Source organism: Lathyrus oleraceus, chromosome 6 (assembly GCF_024323335.1).
Source record: "Lathyrus oleraceus cultivar Zhongwan6 chromosome 6, CAAS_Psat_ZW6_1.0, whole genome shotgun sequence".
Classification (NCBI taxonomy): domain Eukaryota; kingdom Viridiplantae; phylum Streptophyta; class Magnoliopsida; order Fabales; family Fabaceae; genus Lathyrus; species Lathyrus oleraceus.
In genome coordinates this window covers 9,188,045-9,198,236 of record NC_066584.1, presented here as the reverse complement: position 1 = coordinate 9,198,236, position 10,192 = coordinate 9,188,045, and the positions used below count along the sequence as shown (strand labels likewise).

At 31.1% G+C, this 10,192-nt stretch overlaps 2 protein-coding genes across 2 annotated transcripts; one reads left to right on the top strand and one right to left on the bottom strand.

Moving 5' to 3' along the window:
- Positions 1-695: 695 nt before the first annotated feature.
- LOC127090974 (polyadenylate-binding protein RBP47C) lies at positions 696-5,419 on the top strand. Its single transcript, XM_051029459.1, has 6 exons — positions 696-1,396; positions 2,933-3,398; positions 4,353-4,408; positions 4,506-4,636; positions 4,735-4,831; positions 4,965-5,419. Exons 1-6 carry the CDS (start codon positions 1,043-1,045, stop codon positions 5,121-5,123), a joined length of 1,263 nt encoding a protein of 420 aa, XP_050885416.1. The 5' UTR covers positions 696-1,042; the 3' UTR covers positions 5,124-5,419.
- Positions 5,420-6,131: 712 nt separating this feature from the next.
- LOC127090973 (serine carboxypeptidase 1) lies at positions 6,132-9,434 on the bottom strand. The gene is made up of 8 exons (XM_051029458.1): positions 8,967-9,434; positions 7,796-7,903; positions 7,436-7,710; positions 7,104-7,349; positions 6,912-7,018; positions 6,716-6,805; positions 6,537-6,642; positions 6,132-6,387 (listed from the first exon to the last, which is right to left on the bottom strand). Exons 1-8 carry the CDS (start codon positions 9,367-9,369, stop codon positions 6,250-6,252), a joined length of 1,473 nt encoding a protein of 490 aa, XP_050885415.1. The 5' UTR covers positions 9,370-9,434; the 3' UTR covers positions 6,132-6,249.
- Positions 9,435-10,192: the final 758 nt, after the last annotated feature.

Below are 10,192 nucleotides of genomic sequence, written 5' to 3'. Positions count from 1 at the left end.
TAAAATGATATTTTAAAAATAATTATTCAAATTAATTTTTTATTAAAACCTTTTATTAAAAGTTTTTTTAATTTTTTTTTAAATTAAAATATATTATATTATAAAAATCATTAAAAAAAACTAAAATAAATATACTCTATATAATATTATAAGAATCATTTTTATAAAACCTAAAACAAATATCATTTTATATAGTAAAGCCTTAGATTTATTCTCACCCCTATTAAACTCGTAGCCATTTTATCTTGTAAATGTTTATGATGTGAGTGTATTTGTCAAAAAAGTATTATAAAATGTAAAAAGAAACAATATTTTATCTTTGTTCAATGTATATTTCTTTGATTCCCATTGGTTTAGTTATTTTATATTATTAAATTAAAAAAAGTTTGTAAAATTTTAAATATATTTTAATATTGATATCTATGTATATTGACTGTATAAGCCTTTTTATGTATCAAATCAAATAATCTTTAATGCTATTTTTTATATATTACTTTTAAAAATATGTTAACAAATATTAATTGCACAGGATTTGTTTTGATATACATAAAAAAAAAACTTTACACATCAGGTAAACATATTAAACTAATAAAATTTGTACTTTATGATGTAAATATTTATGACATAAGAATATTTAGAAGAATAATTAAAAATATAAGATATTTATTTCTTAAAAAGGAAAAGAAAAATACAGTGAATAATCGTTGGGTTAGGATAGAGAGGGTAAGGGCCTGGCGGCGGATCCAGGTACTGAAACTGAGACATAAACTTAAACAGTAAAGTACAATGCATCATATCCCTGATAGTTAAATCCAACGGTTAATATCAAACCCAAATCATTTAATCCAACGGTTATCACATCAACCGCGTTTACAAAGCCAACCCATGAATCCTTCATCCTCTTATACCCTCCTTGCCGCGCCCTCTTTTCTCTCTCTCCTCATTCCTCAGATTCACCCTTTCTCTCTCTAGAAACCGTTCTTTTGTATTCGTTTTTTCAGTTAGAGACAGAGACTGAGTTCTGACCCTTAATTCAATTAAGATGCAACCATCCAACGGTTCTGATTCGACCACTACGCAGGCGGAGACAAACAAACCACCACGTCAACCGACGCCTCAGGCGGTGGCGGTACCGCAACAATGGGTTCCGATGCAGTATCCGACGGCGATGGTAATGCCACATCACATGATGCCGCCTCAGCATTACGCTCCGCCGCCTTATGTGCCGTATCATCACCATCAGTATCAGCAGCAACCGTTGCACGTGCCGCATCAGCATCAGAATCATCACCAGCAGCATGGATCCAACGGCGAGAATAAGACTCTCTGGATTGGAGATTTGCTTAACTGGATGGATGAGAATTATCTTCATCGCTGTTTTGCTTCCACCGGCGAGGTCTTTTTCTTTTTCTGAAACGTTGATTATAGTTATAGCTTATAGTTTATTTGTGAAGTTTGTTATTGATTTCGTTTGTGTATATTTGTTGCATTGTGTTAATTGTTTGCATGCTTCAATTTGTCATGTTGTAGATTAGTTTCTTTCGGTTACAATTGAATTCAATTTCGGATTGTTTTTTTAAGATTAATGGTTATAAATGCGTGTTTGTGAAAAAGATTAACAAGATTGATTAAAATATTGATGCTTGTGAAGTATGGACTGTGGACACCAATGTTTTAAAATAACGGTTTCTTCTAATAAATGTGGAGCTTTGGTATAATTTATAAAACTCAGATTTTGAGAATTGATGAAATTGTGATTGCAATTGGAAACCTTGCTACCACCTTATAGATGGAAAATTATACAAATCTAAACTTTTGAGATTTGAATTAAATTATGTTCTGTATATATGTTATGTACAGTATATTACCTAAAATATATGTCAAATAGTTAAGATATATTCATGACCAATTATATGTGAAGAATTTTTCTCGACTATATATCTAGACTGTCAACATGTTTTTAGTAGCGTATATATGAAAAATACTCTTTCCTATGAATGAAATCTGAAGGACCACACAGTTTAAGGTGCAAATTAAAGTCATTAATATTTGTGAATTGAAGATTGAAGAACGGAAAGTTAATTGTTCAAGTCACCTTTGACCTATCCTATTAATATTGTGTTTGCTTGTTTGGAGACCCATTGGGGAGACATTAATTCAAATGTCTTTTCTTTTCAATGGATTTCCAAACATGCATTAAATTGTGGTTAATGAAGCTGAAAATAGTTTTAACTTTTCAAGCCAAAACGAATTTGTGTTGTGTTTTTTTTTATTATCACCACTGTGTTTAAATTGTTATACTAGAACGAAGTATGCTAGGCTCAACTAAGTTTTACTCTATCTTGAGTTGTGACAAATGAAATTCAATCTTTTATTTTATTTTAATTTATTTTCTTCCTTATTCATAAGCTACATGGAAATAGATGAAAACCAAAGCCTAACACAGTTTATTTTCCTTCTTTGGTTTGTTATCTGACTTTTAATTCGATGAATTGAAATGTTGTATAATGATGGTAACTTTTGACATTCAATGTTTGATTAGCTATTTGACAATAGATGAAAACCACCAAAGCCTAACGCAGTTTATTTTACTTCTTTGGTTTATTATCTGGCTTTTAATTCTGTGAATTGAAGTGTTGCATAATGATGTTAACTTTTGACATGCACCATTTGATGCATGTCAAAAGAAAATTGATGGGAACTTTCGGCATTATGTGTTTGTGTGTACGCATTTCTGAATCTTTTAACAGATCAGATTGTTTCAGAGTAGTTCTGATTCTCTTTTACTCTAATTTGTCGAAAATAAACTTGTATTTTGGACAACTTAATTTGTTATGACAGAAGATGTTGCTTTTTTACCTGTATTTTTCGTATTATTTCAGATATATAATTCTATTAACCTTTAGACTGTTATTTATTTTTTATCTTGCAGATTACCTCCATCAAAGTTATTCGCAATAAGCATAGTGGTATTTCAGAGGGATATGGGTTTGTGGAATTTTTCTCACATGCCACAGCTGAGAAAGTTTTACAGAATTATGCTGGAATATTGATGCCAAATGCAGATCAATCTTTCCGTCTGAACTGGGCTACATTTAGCACTGGGGACAAGGGTTCAGATAATGTTACTGATCTTTCTATTTTTGTAGGAGATTTAGCTGCTGATGTTACAGATATCGTGTTGCATGAAACTTTTGCTAGTTCATATCCTTCTGTTAAAGCTGCAAAAGTTGTTTATGATGCCAATACTGGCCGTTCAAAGGGCTACGGATTCGTCCGGTTTGGAGATGAAAGCGAGAGATCTCAGGCTATGACTGAAATGAATGGTGTTTACTGTTCTACCAGGCCCATGCGTATTGGTGCTGCAACTCCAAGGAAATCATCTGGCTATCAACAAGGTTTGCCAAATCACATTACTTGTTTCTGATATATGAAATTTTATTCTTTCCATTTGGGAAAGAAAAAGAACAGTGCATTATTGTATTGTACATTCCATCCAAATATGTTTCTAGCCACCTATTTTACCTCATTAATTTGTTCTGCTGCAGGTTGTTACTGAAGAACTATGATCTGAACTGCATTTCTTGCTAGTATTAACAGTAATTATAGTCATATGGTTTAGCTTTTGATTTCATTTTAGAAGGGATATTGTCATATCTTTCTAAATGAATATAATCTTTGAAATGACAATTATCATATCTTTTTCACTTGAAAAAAATCATGTCATGTCATTTACTGAATGCAAATGAACATTGAATAGTTTCACTAAATAGGAGTGAAGATAGTTGAGAAACCTTCTAGTTTATTAATTGCTACTAAGTATTTAATGCATGCTCAAATGTCCATTTGGTCTGGTGTGCTGCGTGATGTTTTTCTTGTAGCTGATTAGGCAAGTAGCTATCTCATGTAAATTCTTGAATTCACCCGTGCACTTATTTCCCAACTTGTCTTGGGTTTAGACCCCCTTCAAATTGTTTTTGACAAAACATGTCTCATTTTTTAATTTATATTTTGATTGCATGTCCATTTGGTCCGTTGGTGCAATGTGTGATGTTATTTTATAGCTGATTAGGAAAGTAGCTATCTCATGGAAATTCTTGAATTCACTTAAGCACTTACTTCCCAACTTGTCATGGCTTTAGATCCCTTCAAATTGTTTTTGACAAAACATGTTTCATTTTTTAGTTTATATTTTGATTGCATCGTTTGAAATATCTGTTCCAGCTTTGTGTTTATTTTGTTCAAGATTATCAAATTCAGATTTGAATTGTGAATATCTATTTCTTGAATTTTATAATGAAATCATATAATATACACGATGAATTGTTTTGTCTGTTTCTTTCTTTATTTAGGAGGCCAGTCAAATGGCACATCGAGCCAATCTGAGACAGATTCTACCAACACAACTGTGAGTTTTCTTTCTGCTCTTATATTATTAGGTTTTTCTTTATAGCAACTTATGATTAATTACTAGTTTTCTATAGCTAATCATTGATCGATTATAGATATTTGTTGGAGGACTCGACCCTAATGTTACAGATGAAGATCTTAGGCAGACATTCTCCGAGTATGGTGAGATAACCTCTGTTAAGATACCTGTTGGAAAGGGCTGTGGTTTTGTTCAATTTGCAAACAGGTAAAAAGTTTTAAACTATCTCAAATGTTTTCATTGATATGCTTTTTAATCTCCATTAATGTAATCACCATAATAATAATATTTAAAAACCTTTTCAGAAATAATGCTGAAGAGGCTTTGCAGAAGCTTAATGGGACAATGATTGGCAAGCAAACAGTCCGTCTCTCTTGGGGCCGCAATCCTGCAAATAAACAGGTAATCTTTCTCTCCCTCCTTCTCATCTCATTTCCTCATAAAATTCTTTTTAAGTGCTATAGTACTAGATTGTTTGCAGAATGTCTGTCACAGAATTGAATTTTTGCTGATTTTATCTCAATGATGATAACAGTTTAGGTTTGACTTCGGAAGCTGGCCCGGGCCATATTTTCCATCCCCTATTTATGATGGATACGGATATATGCCTTCTCCTCATCATGATCCAAGCACGTATCCTCTCGCTTATGGGGGTTACCCTATTTATGGAGGTCACCAACAACAAGTAAGCTGATTTGCAGGAGGAGCAGTCACAACAAGTTACAGCACTATCACTCTTGAAGGAGCAAACTATTATGTAACTTGTTTCATCTGTCTGAGTTCTCAAGAATCCCTCCTAATTGTGGAGTGGAGTTGAATTTTGATTACATGAGGTAGAACTGTAGGGATTCAATTAATCGTTATTTTAGACTTGTAGGAGTAATGGTTATTGAGGAATTTGGAACTTAATTATGGCAATAATTATCTTAAGAATGACAGCGTGTGTGCTTGATTGAAATCTTTTGATCCGCACCATTGACAATTGTTTGACATTGTTAGCTTTTTAATGACTGCTTCATTTGAATTCTATAAGGGTGTGTAGTGGCACAACTGTTGGGCGCTTCTGTCCAAGAGGAATATGGTTTGAATGCTAAGATTGAAATTACATTTTCGAGAATGTCACTCTGAAAATGCAACAATCTTACATTTGGTTCTTCAGGTTTTTAGAAATTGTTACACATGATTTTTTTCCCTTTAGTTATTTGTATGTTTAGAGGATGAGAATATGGTATTTTCATGGAAATTTGAAGTAACTACAATTTTCCACTACCAAATCAAGTTTAATTTGAAGTACATTTTTAGGTACCTATTACTTTGAAAGGGTGTGTGTCACTACACCCTATTAAGGTATCTTACCGAGGGAGGTATCACTACTCTGAAAGGTAGGGTTAGGATATTTTCCTAGATCTTTTTATATTCAACCCTATTGGGTATCCTACTATGGTGACCCAATAGTAACGCTGTTTATTCAAATGAAATTACATTTTGGGGAAATAATTGGTGGAAACATAGCTAAGATGGCTTCAAGAAAGAAATTTCATTATTTTCATGCTCCTCTGAAAATTTAGTGACTTTGAATTTTCATGTTGTTGTGCTGATGTTTATTTTACAGATATCAAATCTTGCTGAAACATCGTGTTATTTATTGCTCTTGTTCAATAACCACCATAAAAATCTATTTAAAAAGAAATAAACCCCAGAAAAAAAATACAATATAGTGACATTTTTTTTTTTATATAATAATGAATTATTATTTATAAATTTCATATCAAGTTTCCACGTAAATTTTGTGGATACAAGGAATAGACTTAATAGAATGATTATGGAGGAAGTTTTCCTTGAAGGAAAGATGAGATGAGAGTGAGTGTCCTTTGTGGTTGGTAACTTGGAACCATGTGTCCAGCTCCTCTAACTGTGATAAGTGTAAGTCCTTCGTAACCAATCAAATATCCTCCAACCTGCATGATAATGTAGTAACATTAATAATCTATAAGTAGATTTATCTTGTTAGTCTCCAGAATCCGACACATTCTAGTGTTCGACACTGTGTCAATGTGTTTATGTTGGTGCTTTATAGATATAATGTAATAGTTATATGGTTCTTTACCTCTTTGTCATTGTACCATGGACGCCATGCTGTATGTATTGGTAGGTTTAAAGAATTTATTGAATACCTTGTTGAGGTTATGGGAACACGACCATCTGTATCACCACTGCAATTTCATTAAACAATGTTAGTTAAACATAAAGTATTGATAATTTTTTATATAAAAGAACATTTTATACCTGTATATCCACAGGCTTATTCCACTCAATCTTAACCTATTTATAGTTGGTAGAATACTCGCCGGACTATCCGTCCAATTTAGCATATTACTGAAAATAAATTAAACGTAATCACATGTGTCAGAGTCATTTCAATGTCAAATACTAATATATCACAGACACAAAGACATTCATTTGTTCAGAGATAGGAATGTACCTGCAAGGAGACCATTTAATGGCTTTAACATGAAGAGCCTCTTGAACTTCAGGTTGATTTAAGTAAGCAATGGTATAATCATCGGAACAAGGATCAAAATTATTTTCCTGTAATATTTCATTGAAGAATCATTATCATTATGTAAAATTAACATAAAAAATGATAAAGAGTAAGGAACTATATTCAACTTACAGAGTAACTAGTTTCTGTTGCAGATGAATTACAAACTGGAGCATATATGTTGTAATTGTCAATAGTTCCAACCTCATCATTCGCTTTATTTTGATATCCAAAGCATTCATTTGATTCGTTAAAGCTCTTAAAGTGACAATGTTTTTCCATTCCTTCATGAGTTTCATCCGAGTTTAGAGCATGCGTCCAATAATAATCATACATTCCCTTCAAACACAAATTGTCATCTATCCAACCGTTCCCAACCTGCGCGATGAATATTTACGAAATGTGATTTACGCGAACGTAACCGATTAAATTTAAACAGAACAATCTCTCTAGATTTTTCTTACCGCGATTCCCTTCAGATTGATCCTTTTGTGATTTTTACTTTTCTTATTTTTTGAATGAATTAGATCAGCTAGCTGAGGAATATAATGGCCAGCATAACTTTCACCGGTTATGAAGAAATCGCGCGTTTTATACTCTGGAAATCTCTGGAGCCAATTTCGAAGAAAAATGTATGAATCTATGGATGCTTTTTTGTCACCAACGGTATAATCTGATGTATTATCTGAGTAAGAAAATCCAACTCCAGCCGGAGACTCTAAGAAGAGTACATTTGCCACTGCCAATTATCGAAACAATAATTTTTAATTAACGACTAAAAATATATTTAACCCTTAATCGAATGATAATTATGGATGATTTACCTTTGTTCCATGGATGTTTATCAAGGGAAAGTGTCTTTGCATCACTGTTAACTCTAAAAGGTCCTAATTCTTGCATGGCTCCATATCCAAATGAAGAACATCCTGGTCCTGTATATAATCAATTTTATGACATTCCTTAAATTATTCACATATTTATTGTGAAAATTATTTAATTTTCTCAAACTAAATTCAACCAAATTTAATACATAAGCTCTCAAAATGATAGATTGCCCAATCATCCATAAGGAGAAAACACTATTCCAATTCAAAAATGAAATTATTGAAATTGAATATGAGATTAATGATTAGTGATACAAAAGAAAAAGAAGTTGTACACGTTTTCATAAAGTTTAAATAATGAATAATTTTCAAGAAGTTAAAACTTCATATCGTAACTGTTTTTGAAAAGACAAGTTAATGTACATAAGTATAAAATTTGTCATTTTAGTGAATAAGTATATCTCATAAAATATGTATCACATTTAAACTATAATTAAATACTATATTTATTTATTTGATCATGAATAAACTATGATTAATCTATCCATAATCTAATCATAATTTTGTATCTGTGGGCTTTATTTTTTTTGGAGTTACGTGTTTGAAAGGAATGTTTGTGTCGATGTTGTTGTAAGAGAAATGGTAATTGAGGCAAAAATTCAAATAAGAATATTCCAATGCATGCTAATTGAGTAGTGAACTATAACTTGTAGCTATAATCAAATTTGGTGGAAAACATAACTAATGGTTTAGCTTTCGTCTTGAAATTCCACTAGCGTATACTGCCAATGTTGGCATGCAACGATTGATTTGAAATCAATTAATTATCTTATCATGAATATAGTAGCAAGAAATTGATCATGAATACAAAATTAGAAGAAAACAAAATTAAACATTGATATTTTTGTGTTACCATTCAACAATATCTTTCATATTTATCAATATAAAATAACAAAAATCAAATATATTCAATCTGATTGATTCAAATATAAATCAAATATATCTGACTTTTTACTTGTATTAAAGATATGATCCTTGTCTATACACATTCACATATTATGAATTTATGCGATTGTTTGGTCTTGATAAAAAGACGATTTAAAATAATAACAAAATATTTTTTATTTAATAATTTAAAATATCAAAATTGAAAATGAATATATTGATTTACCTCCATTGAGCCATAGAACAAGAGGTTTTGTGGAAGAATTCAAAGGTGATTCCACAAAGTAGTAGAAAAGTTTTCTATTTTCTTTTGCATCCACACTTATATAGCCTGCATATTGATCAAAATTCACTCCTTTTGGTTGACCAGGCAAAGCCTTCACTTTATCAGCTTCCTTCAACCTTAATTGTTGTTCAACATCATGTTCATGTGAAACATATTCATCACTAAAATCACTTAAATAATAAGCTTCTTCACGTGAAGAAACATCCTTTTGTTGAGACCTCTTTGATTGAATAAGCTTGTGGAGGTATTCACTTTGTTGGTTGGCTTTGCATGAGATTGCAAAGTGACGCACTAACAATATCAAAGCCCACAAAAGTGCTTTTTGTGACAAAATTGAAAACATCTTTTTGTTGTAGTGAATGAGTGTCTTTTCTATAAAAACCTCTCAAATTTTGTGTTATATATACACTTAGATTTTTGCTAAATTCATAAAGTACTAATGGATATTAATTTCTTGTTTTATTAAAATTTAAATTGGAAAATTCAAATTCATACGTTTTTCTTTTTTAGGACAATAATTCAAACGGCTTTCTATTTGTATATATAAATTAATTGTAATGTTTATCCATGCACCTCTAAGAGAAAAACTGCAAAAAGTTAATTGCATAGAATATAAATTTGAATCTAGACGTGATGTTAATTATTATTCAGCCTATATACAATAAAGGTAGCCATTTTTTTATTAATGTATTTTAATTAAATACTAGTCACTATTTTAAATAAAATTATTTATTTATTTATTGAAGAATTGTTGAATCTCGTTTATATATAAATCAAATAGGCTAATTGTTTAATGAATTATGTATCAATTATAAGTAGGATGTCTCATATCCATATGCATCCATATTGCATAGAAGAAATTTGATCTACTAGATAATAATTATGAAGGAAGTACGAAGGGTGGGAATAAACATCTAACATAATCAATATTTGCTCGTCAATTAGACACATTAAAGCAGGTGGACTTATGCTGATATATGAACCTCTTGAAGCTCTCAATTACTAGTTACCACGATTTTTCTAGAAAGTTATGTTAGATCTGCTCTTTACCATATGATTTCTAATAGTATAAAATTTAAGAACATAACTCTAAATTAACTAATCCGTATGAGTTGATAATCCATCAACTCATATCACATTAACTCATATAAAAGTTCAATCAGAAT

Bases quoted from the DNA above. Each gene is read 5' to 3' on its own strand.
- LOC127090973 (XM_051029458.1), bottom strand. From the start codon at position 9,369: ATGTTTTCAATTTTGTCACAAAAAGCACTTTTGTGGGCTTTGATATTG. The intron at 7,350-7,435 runs GTAAGAAAAATC...TTCATCGCGCAG, and splicing joins TCAATCTGAAGGGAATCGCG to GTTGGGAACGGTTGGATAGA. The intron at 6,643-6,715 runs GTATAAAATGTT...ATGAAATTGCAG, and splicing joins ATAAGCCTGTGGATATACAG to TGGTGATACAGATGGTCGTG.
- LOC127090974 (XM_051029459.1), top strand. From the start codon at position 1,043: ATGCAACCATCCAACGGTTCTGATTCGACCACTACGCAGGCGGAGACA. The intron at 1,397-2,932 runs GTCTTTTTCTTT...TTTATCTTGCAG, and splicing joins GTTTTGCTTCCACCGGCGAG to ATTACCTCCATCAAAGTTAT. The intron at 4,832-4,964 runs GTAATCTTTCTC...TGATGATAACAG, and splicing joins GCAATCCTGCAAATAAACAG to TTTAGGTTTGACTTCGGAAG.